Source organism: Lepidochelys kempii, chromosome 5 (genome assembly GCF_965140285.1).
Source record: "Lepidochelys kempii isolate rLepKem1 chromosome 5, rLepKem1.hap1, whole genome shotgun sequence".
Classification (NCBI taxonomy): domain Eukaryota; kingdom Metazoa; phylum Chordata; order Testudines; family Cheloniidae; genus Lepidochelys; species Lepidochelys kempii.
Window position 1 is genome coordinate 72424427 of NC_136384.1, and position 16859 is coordinate 72441285.

The window sequence follows — 16859 nt, forward strand, 5'->3', positions numbered from 1 at the left end:
CAAGCAGCTACATTAATTTTCTGAACTGATGAAATCTAAGCAGAGATAATGAAAAGCAAAGGGAAGAAATTATGTACACCTGAGAAGAGAGATTTTTTTAATTTGGTGCATTGTAAAGAACATACCTATTAGAGAAATGATGTCCCCATCACAGCTTACAGAGCAAATGGCAAAAGGAAATGGCCACATAAAATAAACATTCATTCTTTAAAATGTGGATTGTTTTGCAAAAATGAGATACCAGCCCTGAGTCTGCAGAAACCTTTCTTAGGGCCCATTTCTGCCCTTGGCAGATCTGCACAGTTTCCACGGCCTTTGACAGGAATCTTTTGTGCATAACCAAGGACCGAATTGGGCCCTTAAATCTGATAAGGTGCCAATCCTGCAAACATTTATGTGTGTGCTTAACTTTACTACGGCGAGTAGCCACATTGTAGACTACTCAGCAGGAAGTAAAATTAAGTACATGCATAAACAACAATAACCTTCATATATATGGAAATGGACTATGTAATAAAAAAAACCTCGCTGTGCACATTCATCCAGGTATTCTGCAAAAAAGTGGGAACATTCTGAAGTACAGCCCCACTTTGAACATTGTGAAAACCTAGGGGGGAGGGTGGGTCAGTTATCTTTGTAACTGCAAATAATTTTTCTCCACTTAATTGGTTGCCTGTAACAAACTTCTTAAGTGGCATTCATGATGTTGGCTTTTAAGAACACATTGTGTAGTTACATTCAATAGTTAATGGTACCATTGGACTAAACACATCGATCTGAATAGCGATTATCTAATTCTGGGCGCCCTATCCCCTGACTGATCCAACCTCAAAGTGAAATCTCTCCAAATAATACTTCACACCATAGCACTGGCAGCAGGTAGCCTCTTTCACAATACTACAACCAGGCCTTGTTGGACCTTATGAATTATTTACAACTTTAACAAAGCCTATCCTACATTCTGATGAGTGGCAGCAATGTTACCATCAGAAACTTCCAGATTTTTCAGACCAACCTCTCCTAATGTCTCCTTCTCCCCACACCGAATTTATTTTTTGGTGGGAGAGTAGAGGAGGGTCAACCAGAGAAGCTGCTGATATATACGTACCAATATTGACAACTTCAACTCTGGAGTTCAGCAGCCACTGAAATCATACTGCTCTGATGGGAACATGACTGGCTTACCATGGAAATCAGTTTTCCTTGCTGTCTGTGTGAACTTGATTGGAGAAAAAAGGCAAACAAAGGAAAAGGACATACCAACTAGATATCAAGATTTTGTTTACTTTTACAATAAAAATCAGAGATTAGATCAGCATTCTATTTGCAAATCAAAAGAAAAACACACACACTTACTTTTGCATCCATGGTAGGGGAGAAAGTAGATTTGTCAGTTTTTCCAAATACTGGCATAAATCTCAGAAAAACACCCCTTGCAAACTGTATGGATAGTGATTAATTTTTACCTTCTATTTTGTGCATTTGACTCACAGAAAGGCATGTGTGTATTAATTTTAGTGGATAATGTAGAAAATATTAGAATTAGTGGATAATGTAGAAATCTCTGAACATATACTCTGTGTGTATGTGTATTAATTTCACACACACACAGAGTATATGTTCAGAGATTTCTACATTATCCACTAATTCTAATAATGGAAGTTCCATGGTTGGAACTTTGTACATTGAAGTGAGGATATAACTCCCCTAAATAAGTGTGTGTATTACTGGCCCACTGCCATATTTTTCACCAAACCAGATGCACTAGATCAGCGGTTGGCAACCTTTCAGAAGTGGTGTGCCGAGTCTTCATTTATTCACTTTAATTTAAGGTTTCACGTGCCAGTATTACATTTTAATGTTTTTAGAAGGTCTCTTTCTAAAAGTCTATAATATATAACTATACTATTGTTGTAAGTAAAGTAAATAAGGTTTTAAAAATGTTTAAGGAGCTTCATTAAAAATTAAATTGAAATGCAGAGCCCCCCAGACCGATGGCCAGGACCCGGGCAGTATGAGTGCCACTGAAAATCAGCTTGTGAGTTGCCTTTGGCATGCGTGTCATAGGTTACCTACCCCTGCACTAGATAGTGCCAGTAGGGAGATGGCCACAGAGCAAAAAACTCACTAAGACTGTATGATCCTAGGAAAATTCCCACTGCAGCCATTTTCTTTAAATGACTGTGGTGCTACACTCTCCCAATGGGCAAAAGCAAACAAGTCATAAGCAGGAAGGAAAGCCAGAAGAGAATAAAAAGAGAGACAGGAAGACCAAAAAAATAGGTACAAAACATGAACACAAACCAAAGATACAAACAGCACTTAACATCTTTCAAGTACTGCCAAAAAAATAAAAAATCCACATATGGCAAGGAGAATGGGGAAGAGGGAGCCAAAAGAAAAGGATAGCCTTGGAGGCCCTGTTGTTCATATAACACCTACTGGGAAGAAAAGAACTGTGTGGGTCACTTAAATTTAGAGATGAGCAACCAAACTCTGGTTTCAGAGTAGCAGCAGTGTTAGTCTGTTAGTGCACAAGTACTCCTGCTCTTTCAACCAAACTCTGTCTCAGTAGCTCTAGATCACAAATGTAATCAATTCCATCGAAACATAGGGGGCAGCTAAATTTAAAAACAAATTCCCAGGGCGAAAGATTACAGGTTTCCCTCAATATTTTCTCCCATCGCAGATACTCTGAGTTGGAGGGCCTCCTATGTCAAAATTCCAGGTGACATCACTGAATACAAGGTTAAAAGAACTCTCTTAATATGGCTTAAAGTCCCACCCAGTGACTGAATAAAATGAACTCCTAACCTGTAACAGGTTTCAGAGTAACAGCCATGTTAGTCTGTATTCGCAAAAAGAAAAGGAGTACTTGTGGCACCTTAGAGACTAACCAACTTATTTGAGCATAAGCTTTCGTGTAGCTCACTTCATCGGATGCATACTGTGGAAACTGCAGAAGACATTATATACACAGAGACCATGAAACAATACCTCCTCCCACCTCACTCTCCTGCTGGTAATAGCTTATCTAAAGTGATCACTCTCCTTACAATGTGTATGATTGGAAATGGCCCAACTTGATTATCATACACATTGTAAGGAGAGTGATCACTTTAGATAAGCTATTACCAGCAGGAGAGTGAGGTGGGAGGAGGTATTGTTTCATGGTCTCTGTGTATATAATGTCTTCTGCAGTTTCCACAGTATGCATCCGATGAAGTGAGCTGTAGCTCACGAAAGCTTATGCTCAAATAAGTTGGTTAGTCTCTAAGGTGCCACAAGTCCTTTTCTTTTTGCTAACCTGTAACAACATTCCAAAGCAATACACCAAGATGAAAATGATATTGTTAAATATGGTCTGCTCTGGATGACTGTCCTAGCAGCACTCTCCCAAGACACTGCACTGGTTTGAAACATTTACTTTTGAAACAGGTATAAAACCAAAACACACACAAAAATTGGGAGATATGAGAGATTTCACTCAACTAGCTTGAAGAGCAAACAAACAATAAGGACATAATCTTTCTCCCATTGATGTCAATGGCAACACACACCCTGACTTCAGTGGGAATACGGTAGCTTTCAGGACAGCACAATCCTATTTAAAAGTAGAATAGTTGGAGGTGAAGTGCTATTCAAACTGCTGTTGCACTAACACAGGTAATGTAAAAAGAACAGGCTCTTGTTCAAAAAAGCAATCAAGCTTATAATAGCTTTGGGATGAAAGGTATATAATATACAAAAATAAATTACACACACACACATAAAACTACCCTGGGATGGACTCCATCAACCAGCAAGCATATAGTACTCACTGCATAAAAGCTAGTATTGGCCAAGGACACCAGGGCAGTCTCCCACTCTACAAAAAGCATCCAGAGATCTTTAGTGTTTATGCTGAGTAGACAAGACCTTCATTCTTAAGTTCCCTTTTGCAAGATCCACACACAGTTAATGAAATGGAACTCCTATTATTTAAATGACTAATAAAATATACACACAGCACTTTTATTATGAAAGAAAATTTAAATAAAAATACTGCACTGGTTCCTATCCTGAACTGCATGATTCTGCACTGACATGGACCCTTGCTCCTTACTTGTGCCCTTTCCACAGTGTTCCATTGCCCCTCACTCTCACTTATCTGCTAGAATGCCTATTTGTTTCCTTATTGATTTTATATTTCCACTCTTTATCTTGATATATAGTTTTTTTCCTAGCCACCTAACTCTGTAAACCATTTACCCTTTTGTCCAATTCCTTCTGTAAAACATGATATGATGCTTTTCATGAGAGACAGTATAAAAGAAATTAACTGCATGGCACATAAAATGTGTGTCAAAGGAGGAAAAAGAATTTTTTTTAAACCAAGACAATATATTCTGTGGAACATTAAAACCATGTTTTAACCCCAATAAGATGCTCTGGGCTGTATGTTGTGACCAATATCAGCAATTTTCAGTCCAATCAAAGCTACCCAAATGATATGCCCAAGGCATTTCAATAACCATAAAAATATGCATCTTAGAACAACTGTTTAAATATTTGCATAATACTTGATGTGGCTTTAATTTCAAATCTGCTTAAAAAACATAATGCTGTCAGAGCATAAAAGAACAGACACACCTACAACAGTAAGGAATGAATACAACAGTTTTTCACCCTATGCTGCAAGAAGTAAAAGTCCCAGTGGCTTATTTCCTCTCCCTTCCCCCAACTAAAATAATATTAGTCTAATCTGAAGAAACAGCATTACCTTTGCTGAACATAATCAAATACATCATGTGATTCTGCCAAAATTGTTGGCTTAATAATGCTGTTTGCTTTCCACCCTCCACTCCAAATTAGTAACCATCTGCTTAATCTCAATTGGGATCGCTGTGTATTTTACCTACTTCAAAGAGGAATGCTGTGTATAAATGCAGCACTTGGGAAGGTGGGGGAATCCTTGCTGCAGGACGACATTAAAAAAAAAAAAAGGTCTCTGCAAAGTTACAACCGTTTGCCTTTTACCACTTATTTCTGACTGAAGCAAGTTCAGGTCATTTCCTGACTAACACTGCAAGTCAGAACAAGAATACACTCTATTAATCTTTAATTGAAGTGCCTGCAGACTGAAAGCCAAAAAGGGACTGATACTATATTTAAAACACAAAAAGCATTAAAAAAATAAAAAACCCAAGGATATTGAAACTGCTTACCTCGCTCAGCTCCGCAGAGGAGTCATTTCCATATTTCATAGCAACTCCAGAATTCATGATTAGACTTTTCAGGGCTTGGCTATTTCTACAGATTTTAATGCTTCCAAGCTTTGCTCAATAGATTCAACACTCCCTTCTTCTCCAAGATTTTTCTGTCTTGCACATTTTGCTCTAGACAGCCATTTTCACTTAACATTTATAGAACCTAAATTAACGATGCACGGTCTTCTAAAGGAGCCAAATTGGTTTTCATTTCACAAACAATCCATTTCTGCAAGAGACTCATTAAAGCTGCAGAGCGCAGAGTCACAGAGAATGCAGACAGTTAGTAATGATCTCCTGGATACTAAAACTGCCCAAGTCCATGTGAAATCTATGTTTCAGCTCTGCCTCTAGTTTTACACTGCCTTTTCCCCAGCTAGATTTGAGGGCATCTCCCAGAGGAGTTTAATATCCTGGCACCTATTTGGTGAGCTTCAGATGAATTCACAGTGAGAACACAATCAAAGTACTGTTAAGGTCTTAGAAGAGGAAAAAGAGCCGAGACAAACTGATGCTGTACTTCACGCTAAAGTTTCCCCGTCCACTAAGCCTGGAGTTGTAAGTGGTTTATGATCAAACACAGCTGTCTTGCTTCTAGCTAAAGGATGCATGGAAGGGGCGGTGCCAAAGGAGAAAGGGAGGGGGAAGGAGAGAGCTACACAGAGTTCATTTTGGAATTGCAGGCATCTTTCCAGCTTTCTGTACGCTAATTACTGATTACTGCAACCAAAACTACAAGGTAAGCATACAACTGTAAAAGTTACCTCCTTAGCTATGTAGCTAGATTCTTATTTCCCCCTATTTCCATATGCAATTATACGAGTTTCTTTTTATGATTTCAGAAAATTGAAGTGAACCTAAAGCTATATTTGAAAACCAGGAATTTTACATGGTACATTAAAATCTTACAAAATTTAGGGCAGATATTATTAGATGAATAAAAAAAATCAATCATTTGAATTTAGCATCTAACTAGTAGCCCAGGAAATTCCTAGGAATATAGGTTCTTATAAAGAATGTGCTGATTTCAACAAAACATACAACAGAAGATTTAGTGACAACCTTTTCCCCTCAGTCCTTGCCTGCTATAGATACTCCACTCAGCCAAAATGTATACTGCTTTACATTGCTTGGTTATACTGGTGAAGTTAGAAGCTTGGAGTCCCTTATCCTGTGACTGAAGTGTATCTGATCACTTTGTTTAATGAATACACCATATGTCTAAAATATCAAATCCTGGGAAGAGTTGATTTTTATAAAGAGCAAAAATCAAATCAGGACAAACGGCACAACTTCACACCTTGGCAAATCCATTTACACAGGGAACAGTGCTTGCCACGGTAGCATTCTGAAAAAGACCCTCTGAATAGTATGTTTTCCTCACCTATATTAATTACAGGATCAATAATCATCATCAGATATAACGATAATTCTTCTGAATCACAATAAAGTCTATTAAGACCATAGAGGAAAAGAGATTATCAAAATAATAGCAATTAAACCTTTTGGGTTGGAGCACATCCTGCTTTAATAGACCAGGATCTGAGTATCAGTCCCTCCCCATTTCCCCTTCATGCCAAGACCTAGCAGGTGTGGATGCTGCAGTCTCACTGTTAAGTACATTGTCTTTTTCCCCACCCTGGATACATTTTCCATCATTTCTTTTCCTTCCTGATTTTGCTTTCTAGCATCAACTGTTTGTTTTCTTTACCTAGTTTCTTCCCTGTCCAGCATACATCCCCTCTATTTTTCACTCCGTTTTCTGCACCCAATTCTCTTATTTTTGTGTTACCTTCCCTTTCTCACCTTCACCTCCCTCAGTGTTCTCTTATATTCTTGCCTGTTTATCTCCTTTGTCCCCAACGCGTGTTCCCGTTCACCGTCCCCCAGCTGCTGGCAACGTACTGTGCTGCTCTCTGCTGGTAGAACGCTGCTGTGCATAGGGCCGGGAACAGCATTGAGTACAGCTGCCTAAGAAAATAGGACCAGAGTACATGCCCAGTGGCCTTGGCTCAGCAGGTCTCCAGAAGCAGCCAGAAAGATGGGCGTGTCCCACCTCTCTGTAAAGTCCGAGGTGCCTTACAGGTTGGGAGTCCCAGTGTTGAGGAATATATGCTCTTATCTTCATATGTAGAGTCGTTAAACACATTAATTTCCTGCACACTATAATGGGGCTACCCATGTTTTCTCCTGTGAAAGAGACACCTGATGGTGAATTACCATAAAATGTTTTGATACAATGCATCCGATGAAGTGAGCTGTAGCTCATGAAAGCTTATGCTCAAATAAATTTGTTAGTCTCTAAGGTGCCACAAGTACTCCTTTTCTTTTTGTGGATACATACTAACACGGCTGCTACTCTGAAACTTATAAACCTTGAGTTATTTTTTGTTTAAAAATCCACCATCGCTGACAAAGAAAAATTAAGAATATTCTACTCCTTCCTAAATTAACCTCTCCAAATAGAAGTCAAGAGTGACTTTACTCTGCAAAAGGGATAGATTCCAGAGTGAAGACCTAAATTTATCCTCAGGCACACCCATTTCACATGGGGTTACAGCACATTATCTTTACAGTACTATACCCTTACACAACCAAACACAACCCAACTGAAAGAGAAAGGGATAAAGGTCCTAAAATAATTCTGTATTGCCCTCCTAAGGTCAACAGTCTTTTTGAACTACTTGCTGGCTAGCCAGTGGCTGACACAGGAGTACATGATCCTACAATCTAAAAAAGAAACTTCAGCTCTAAATATGAGGGTGCGATGCATTTGAGATGGACTCTGTTTTTGAGACATTTTTAAGTGACTCTACACTTATACCCTTATTCTTCTGCCACTTTCTAGATTTGTTAGTAACACTATGGAAGAAAATAAGGAGTCACCAGTGGAAAAGTAAAAATGGAATTCAAATACATTCAGACATGCTAAGGAATATCAGGAGGCGCAGCCAAAGACTGTGTAAAACTAAATGTTAAAAATGGATGCAGAGTGAAACTCTAAACCCTGAGGGAATGTTATATTTACATTAATCCCAGATGACTCTCACTACTAATGCTGGAACACTGCAAATGGGTGATAGAGGGTTACATAAACTATGAACTAAAACAGAGAAGCCTGAACAGAGAATAAGTGCTGACACCTCACACTCAGCATTGAAAGGCATTTAGCATTTTTAAAGGGTCTTTCATTAAGTATATTATGGGGAGCAGCTTAGTTTAGTCCCAATTCTGCAAAGATTAATGCACCTGCTTTGCTTTATACACTGTGAGTAGTCCTATTGACTTCTTGCAGTATGTAAAGCTAAGTGGATGTATCCTTGAAGGATTGGGGTCTTCTGTTAGCATCAGCTTGAGTTATAAAACTCTAGTCTGGTCTCTATTATGGAAAATTGTTTTCATTTGGAAATTACTAGGTTTAGTAATGGCAAAGGAGAATGTTTCTGCAAAGTGTGAAGAAGTTGTTTGAAAATGTTTTTGAGTTAAAATGCATTAAAAGTACCCTGAATTAAAAATCAGCTTGTTACTTCCCTTTCCAACTTTACACATTGGCTAAACATCCTTGAAGACCTATGCACTGGTAAATTGGAAGATATAATGAATACGTTGTAACTAAGCATATGTATTGCTGGATTTTTGTTGTGAATGGCTTGGTGTCCAATACAGCTTGCATTGATGTCAATGGGAGTTATGGGCCAAATCCAGTGCTCACTAACCAACGCCAAAGGGATTTATTTTTGTCATAGGCTTTCATTTGTTGGTGTAAGCATGTTGTCCTCTACTGGCTAGTTACAGTTCAGAGAAAACAGAAAGGATCAATCTATATACGTAAGCAGATAACAGACCTCTCCTTTCAGCTCAGGTGCTAGAGGCCTTTGTTGTTGCAGCTGTAAAACCAGGGTTCTAGTCCCAGGTCTGAGGTATTTTGCTTAGAAGAGATGATGAAAAGACTAACAGCTACGGTTAGTTTTGTTCTCTTTTGCAAAAATAAAATCATTACCATATTACATTTTTAAAGCTAAGTCTAATTGACAACTAGAACATGTTCTGAAATTTTTGAATAAATTAAGAACTTTTTAAAAGACTTTAAAATGGCTGCTCTTTTAAATTTTTATGAAGTCAACCATTTCTTGGGGCTATCTGTCAGACCAATGAAATCATATTCCATCACAAAATTCAAAACCTAGACAGATCTAACTGAATACATCCAGGCAGCCTCACTGTTTATAAATCCATATATAGTGGTCAGGTATAGTACCATAGTGATAAGAACCTTATAAATGCTAGGTTTCAGAGTAACAGCCGTGTTAGTCTGTATTCGCAAAAAGAAAAGGGGTACTTGTGGCACCTTAGAGACTAACCAATTTATTTGAGCATAAGCTTTCGTGAGCTACAGCTCACTTCATCGGATGCATACTGTGGAAAGTATAGAAGATCTTTTTATACACACAAAGCATGAAAAAATGGGTGTTTACCACTACAAAAGGTTTTCTCTCCCCCCAACCCACTCTCCTGCTGGTAATAGCTTATCTAAAGTGATCACTCTCCTTACAATGTGTGTGATAATCAAGTTGGGCCATTTCCAGCACAAATCCAGATTTTCTGCCCCCTGCCATGCCCCTTTGCCATGTACATTGGTCAAACTGGACAGTCTCTACGTAAAAGAATAAATAGACACAAATCAGATGTCAAGAATTATAACATTCATAAACCAGTCGGAGAACACTTCAATCTCTCTGGTCATGCGATTACAGACATGAAAGTTGCGATATTACAACAAAAAAACTTGGCTTGAATAGAGACTGGGAATGGCTAAGTTATTATGCAAGGTAACTATTTCCCCTGTTTTTTTCCTACCCCCCCCCACCGACATTCTTGTTAAAACCTGGATTTGTGCTGGAAATGGCCCACCTTGATTATCATACACATTGTAAGGAGAGTGATCACTTTAGATAAGCTATTACCAGCAGGAGAGTGGGGTGAGGGGAGAGAAAACCTTTTGTAGTGGTAAACACCCATTTTTTCATGCTTTGTGTGTATAAAAAGATCTCCTATACTTTCCACAGTATGCATCAGATGAAGTGAGCTGTAGCTCACAAAAGCTTATGCTCAAATAAATTGGTTAGTCTCTAAGGTGCCACAAGTACTCCTTTTCTTTTTATAAATGCTAGTTGATAGATTAGGTGCATTACCATGTCTTGTGCCACAGGCAGCTTTCAAGGGCAAGAACAGTAAAATTTTTCGGAAGAAGATGTGGTTAAAGAACTGCAATGAGACTTACACATCAGGGTTCAATTTCTGGCTTTGCCACCGTCTTCCTGCATGACCACAGGCCATTCACTTACTGTCTCTGTTCCTCATCTGTAAACCAGGGATAGTAATGCTCCCCTTCTCTCAGCCTTTCATAGAATCATAGAATATCAGGGTTGGAAGGGACCCCAGAAGGTCATCTAGTCCAACCCCCTGCTCAAAGCAGGACCAATTCCCAGTTAAATCATCCCAGCCAGGGCTTTGTCAAGCCTGACCTTAAAAACCTCTAAGGAAGGAGATTCTACCACCTCCCTAGGTAACGCATTCCAGTGTTTCACCACCCTCTTAGTGAAAAAGTTTTTCCTAATATCCAATCTAAACCTCCCCCACTGCAACTTGAGACCATTACTCCTCGTTCTGTCATCTGCTACCACTGAGAACAGTCTAGAGCCATCCTCTTTGGAACCCCCTTTCAGGTAGTTGAAAGCAGCTATCAAATCCCCCCTCATTCTTCTCTTCTGCAGGCTAAACAATCCCAGCTCCCTCAGCCTCTCCTCATAACTCATGTGTTCCAGTCCCCTAATCATTTTTGTTGCCCTTCGCTGGACTCTCTCCAATTTATCCACATCCTTCTTGAAGTGTGGGGCCCAAAACTGAACACAGTACTCCAGATGAGGCCTCACCAATGTCGAATAGAGGGGAACGATCACGTCCCTCGATCTGCTCGCTATGCCCCTACTTATACATCCCAAAATGCCATTGGCCTTCTTGGCAACAAGGGCACACTGCTGACTCAAGGGCACACTGCTGACTTCTTTGTCTGTCTTCTCTATTTAGACTATAAGTTCTTTGGTGTAGGGACTTTCTCTTAAGATGTATGTCTACATTAGAGCTAGGGGTGATTCCTCATGTAAGACGTACCATCACTAGCTTGAAGAGCTCTAGCATGCTAAAAATTGTGTAGCCATGGTAACGGTGGCATGGGCAGCCTAGCTGTGCTGAGTAAACCCCCCCAAACCCTTTGGGTACGTACTTAGCACAACTAGCTCGTGACTGCTGCCCATGCTACCACGGCAGTGCTACTATTTTTAGCATGCTAGCTCAAGGAAAGCTAGTATGAGTATGTCTAAGGTGAGCAAGCCTAATGCGAGCTGGGAATCACAGCCTAGCTCCTAGTGTAAACAATCTTAATATGTGTTTGTACACTGCCTCGCTCAGCGGGGCCCTTATCTCAGTGGAGGCCTGTAGTTACTACCATAATACGAATAAATAATAATAAACTGGACATGATTCACTGTCATTGAAGCTGACGGAGAAAGGAAACAGTCAATGAAAAATATATTCTACCAAACCGAAGACACCAGGGTGAGCTACTTCATATACATAATGCAGTCCCATCAGTGAGTGCTTTTTATAACCCTTACCAACTACTGAGGTTGCATACTGCTTGTAGACAAGTGTAGTTTCACTGACAGTCTTCCTGTGACAATTTCAAAACTAGTAGGGTAGTGTGTTCTCTAGTAACCACTATTAGCTGAGCTCTGCTCACTCTTAATTTAATAATCTGGTGACCACTCTATCCCATTTATTTATAGATTTAAAAAGACAATACATTTACTTACCTACAGTAAAGAAAAATTGAGAGTTATCCGGATGTTATGGTGTCCCTTAATCCTGCCACACAAACAGTTACTGCAGATGCTACCTTTTTGTTGTCTCTGGAGAGTCAGATCCATTATGTCAGTTTGGGTACTAGCATTCTCTTTGGATGGGATACAACTTCCTCATATATTACCTTTTGCTTTTGAAATTGCTCTAAAATATAGAAATTTTTAGTGCTACAGTGATTTTACAAGGCCTCCCACTCACAATATCCCTCAGGGAATACAGTCTTCCACTTTCTAACCATTACTGGAGAGAGCATGACCCAGCTATCACACACGAAGAGTTTTTCCATCATTCTTGTTTTGTCAACTGCAGAGTGAAAACTGCAGAGCAAAAGCAGCTATTTCTTAAATATAAATATACACATAAAGTATACAAGTCAAAAAAAGGATGTTAGGCAAGTGATTCCACTCTATATGGAACATGAATGATTGCCCATCAACTTCAACATGTGTGAAATGAGGGGTATTTTTTGGACTCATAGACTATCAGAGTTGGAAGGGACCTCAGGAGATCATCTAGTCCAACCCCCTGCTCAAAGCAGGCACAATACCCAATTTTTTTTTGCCCCAGATCCCTAAATGGCCCCCTCAAGGATTGAACTCACAATCCTGGGTTTAGCAAGCCAATGCTCAAACCACTGAGCTATCTGTCCCCCCGTTTGTTCTCTCTAGTTAACTTCCTAAATGTCACTACTGAAATTTCCTAAATATTTTATCATGGTAATTCTCACATAATTACTGCAATTAAGGCTGCACCCTTCACAGTCACAAGCACAAACAGATTACCCCTTTAATTTATTGTAAACTTTAGTTCATCCTGAACACTATGCAATATTATGAGGGCAGATTCTTGTTTTCACTTCAGCACAAAATATATAGGTATCCTAATATCAGTGGTTTGTATTTCCCAGGACAGAATACTAGTACTCTGAAGCTTAACATGCAGTTTGGAAGTGGGAATTCAATACAATACTTGGATAAAATTTCCAGACAGTTCCTTATTCAATAGCACTAATGCACTCTGATTTAAAGGTGGTGGCTAGAAAGGATGGTCTGCTCTTCTTGATGGAAATGATTCCCATCGATAATACTGAAGGTTACCCACTCGTGTCAAGAGAAGAATGTCCAGCTCAGCTGTAACAATTGAAAGTAACCCTGCCCTGAAAAAATGAAGTACTCAATTTGAAAAACATGTCAACTTCACTTTTCTGTCCCTTCCAGTACACTATCTTGATTAGTCTAAAACGGATAGTATATCTAGAGGAATGGGATTTCCAAACAGCACTTCAATCACAGTTACTCACCCCTTCGCCCCTCTCCAAATACTAAATCCACTTAAGATGTCATGTCCTTGACCAGACCAATCTTCTTTGCAGTTCACATTTGATCCCTTTAATTATCCTCCAACATTTCATGTCACCAAGCCACGCACTAATCTGTCAAAACCAGCAGCCCTAGTTGTCTGTCTTTTCATCTACCACTATCATGCATTCACAGTGATTCCCCTTGACCCCACAATACCTCAGAAACAGGCAAAATGACAAACAAGGCACCAGGAAACCCACACAGAGGCCTGTTACTCAGTTATGGACCTGTCTGAAGAAAGCAGAGAAAGATTGTAGTAATTTTTAAGTTCTCTTTCTCTGACAACCACCTCATCATCAGCTACTTGCCTCTACCCATAAACCTGGCCATTCTGTGGACTACAATCCTTCACATTCATTACTCTTCTGCTGCTCTTCCCTACTCTCTCCACCCTCTCCTTAGCTGAGTTGTCAATTCCTCCCCCCACTTGCTCTTTTACATTCTTTTGTCTCAGTTCAGAGTAGCCCCCAATTATTAGCTTCCAATCTCAAATGGCACTGCACCAGTTCCCATGCTCTGGAGATAGTTCTGAGGTCATGCACACTTATTCAACTAAAATTTGGTCCTCACCTCCTTCACTTCTGCTAAATTCCTTGCCAAATATCTCTACTTTCCCACCTAACTAGAATCCCATGTCCACAACACCTGTTTGTTTACAACCTTCAATTCTCTCCAAAGCCCTCTCCATTTGCATCTTCCTCTCTCTCTTTGCACAATACCGTGCCAGCTTCTTCAAAGAATAGAGCAATGAGATCTGCCATGATAGCCATCTTCCCCCACCCCAACACTCTCTCCTTCTTCTCCCTGTCACTGACACTGGGTTTTCTTGCCTGATCTACCCCTCTTCCCCATTCCATCCTGCTACCTGACATCCCTTACTCTGACTCTCACCTCTTCCCTCACCTCTAACTCCTTTCCCTCACAAAGTAAGCATGCTGTGGTCCCCTCCCCTGTCTCAAAGAGACATTCCTCAACCCCATCCAATTACCACCCCATTTTCCTTCTTCCCTTCACCTCGAAACTCATCAAGCAAGGAATCTGCAATCATTGCCTGAATTTACTCTCCTTTAATGCCACTCTGATTATTTCCATCATCTCCAGTATATTGAATCAACTTCTCAACAATATTAATATCACCTCCTTCACCCTTGTACTTAGGTGCTTGGTGATAGGCATTGTACGTTAATCTGAATAGAACAGAACCCTCCTGGGACCTCTCCCCTGCTTTCAGGACTGCTGATCCTGCTTGATATCTTGCCTTTCCATGGCTTTTACAACACTGTCCTGCTCTGGGTCTCCTCCTCCTCCTTCTCTTGCCATTCTTCCAGTATCTCTCTTGACAAGTCCCACTCCCCATTTGCACTTTCCTCATGGATTCCTCAGGGCTCTGTCCTAGTCCTCTCCCTCCCATTCTCAGTGGATGATCTTATCTGCTTATACAGGTTCAACTACAATCTCTATGCTAGCAACTCACAAATTTACCTTTTTGACTCCTGAACAATCACTCCTCCATCCAATCAACGTATTTCAGCCTCTCTCTCTGCAATATCACCTCTTCCGAACATTTCACAAATTTCAAATGGCTGTAAGTGATCTTCTAATCTTCCTCCTGAAACCCCCTTCACTCTTCTATTCTCTTTCACTGGTGTACATACCACTAGTTATTCACCCAGACCTGTAAAGGAAGGGTAATTTTTGATTTCCACCCCATCTCCCTACACATTTACACAATTTCTACACATCTGTAAGATCTATTCTTTTTTTCATCTCTTTCTGGCTCCAATGAGCATCCAGGACATTACTGTATCTCATTCTGATTAATGTAACTTCCTCTCTGGGCTCACTGTTAGGTCTACACTGGAATAAAAGACACGCAGCATGGCCACAATCCTTCACATCCAAGACGCAGCATGGCCACAGCTAGCCAGGTCAACTGACTTGGGCTCGCAGGGCTAAAAACTGCTGTGCAAATGTTTGGGCTGGAGCCCAGGCTCTGGGACCCTCTCCCCTTGCAGGGTCCCAGAGCTCAGGCTCCAGCCTGAGCCCAAAAGCCTACACAGCAATTTTACAGCCCTGCAGCACAAGCTCCACAAGCCTCAGTCAGCTGACCCAGGCCAGCTGCAGGTGTTTAATTGCTGTGTAGAGACACTCACTGAGACCCACATAACCCCTTTAGTCAACACAAAATGCAGATGATCTTCCTTGACCACTAATCTAACCACATTACCTTCCCCCTCTTTGAATTCCTCCACTGGCTTATCTTTTTCCAGTGCATCAAGTTCAAGCCTATTGTCATCATCTTCAAGGTCCACTTAACTCTATCCCATACTACTTATCTGACAGTCTCATTTTACATTTATCCCTTTCACTGTGTACTCTGCTGCATCAGTGATGCCATCTTTGATATCCTGTTTATCCACTTCTCCTACAACCTTGTCTGCACTTATTTTTATGCTACTCCCTAAGCATGGAATGCCTTTCTTGAGCTTGACTGCAAAGCTACTATCTTCTCTTTTTAAGCCCCACCTCAAGAACCATTTCTTCCACAAGGTCTACAAGAACCTTGCTGAATAAATCTACTGCTTATTCATTTGTTTCCCTTCTCTCATCCCAAAAAACCTTTTAAAAATACTTGTTTTACTCTATCATGCTGTATAGTAGCCTCACAGAGTAACTGCATAATGCAAGTGCTGCTCCTCTACCCCTCCCTACTGGCTGGTTGCCCCATCCTGTTGAGTTACGTCCAAGATAGGTTTCTAGGTTCCTGGGGCAAAGACCTGTCACCTGTATCAGAAAGCACCTAGGACACTTATGGGTGCTGTTAAAACACACGTAATTTCTCTCTCACTCGCACAGTTTTCATGTAAAAATCAGATTCAACTAATAAAAAGCACTTAACATCTCTTTGAATCTCTCTGCTCCAAGCATTTCTAATGTCCTTTAACCCCCGCTCACCTCCCTAAAATTATAGCTTCAAGTAGGCAAAGTAATAGAAAATGCAAAGGATAGGAAATTGGAGCTGAGGTTTTAGCCTAAGGGCACGGCCCTCACTCAGGCACATTGGTAGGGTTCTTATCACATTATGAACTCTACATAGAACAGAAATTGCCCTTTCTGAAATTCAAATAGTTTATTTTGCTTGCTTCCTACAAAGATGAAAAGTGGAGTTTACCAATACATTGCAATATGGCTGTTATCATAATCAGTGTCCCTGCTGTGGAAATCATAATGTGAATTTGTAGTTTGAAATGAAGCAATTACACTGAAGTGTTTCTCCACAAAACTGAGAGAAAAAGAAAGGTGTGTGCAGAACCACTCATCTCTGCAG

The 16859-nt window shown here is 40.2% G+C and overlaps 1 protein-coding gene across 4 annotated transcripts in view; it reads right to left on the reverse strand.

Moving 5' to 3' along the window:
* Positions 1-16859, reverse strand: part of MCC (MCC regulator of Wnt signaling pathway) — a 361506-nt gene that overhangs the window by 232862 nt on the left and 111785 nt on the right. For 2 of the 4 annotated variants that reach the window (XM_073344710.2, XM_073344709.2), the window contains exon 1: positions 5208-5800. The exons of the other annotated variants lie outside the window; for them this stretch is intronic. In XM_073344710.2, the coding sequence (XP_073200811.1) occupies positions 5208-5264 (57 nt within the window). In that variant the 5' untranslated portion in view covers positions 5265-5800. Of the gene's footprint in view, positions 1-5207; positions 5801-16859 lie in introns of those variants that run through there. 4 annotated transcript variants of the gene reach the window in all.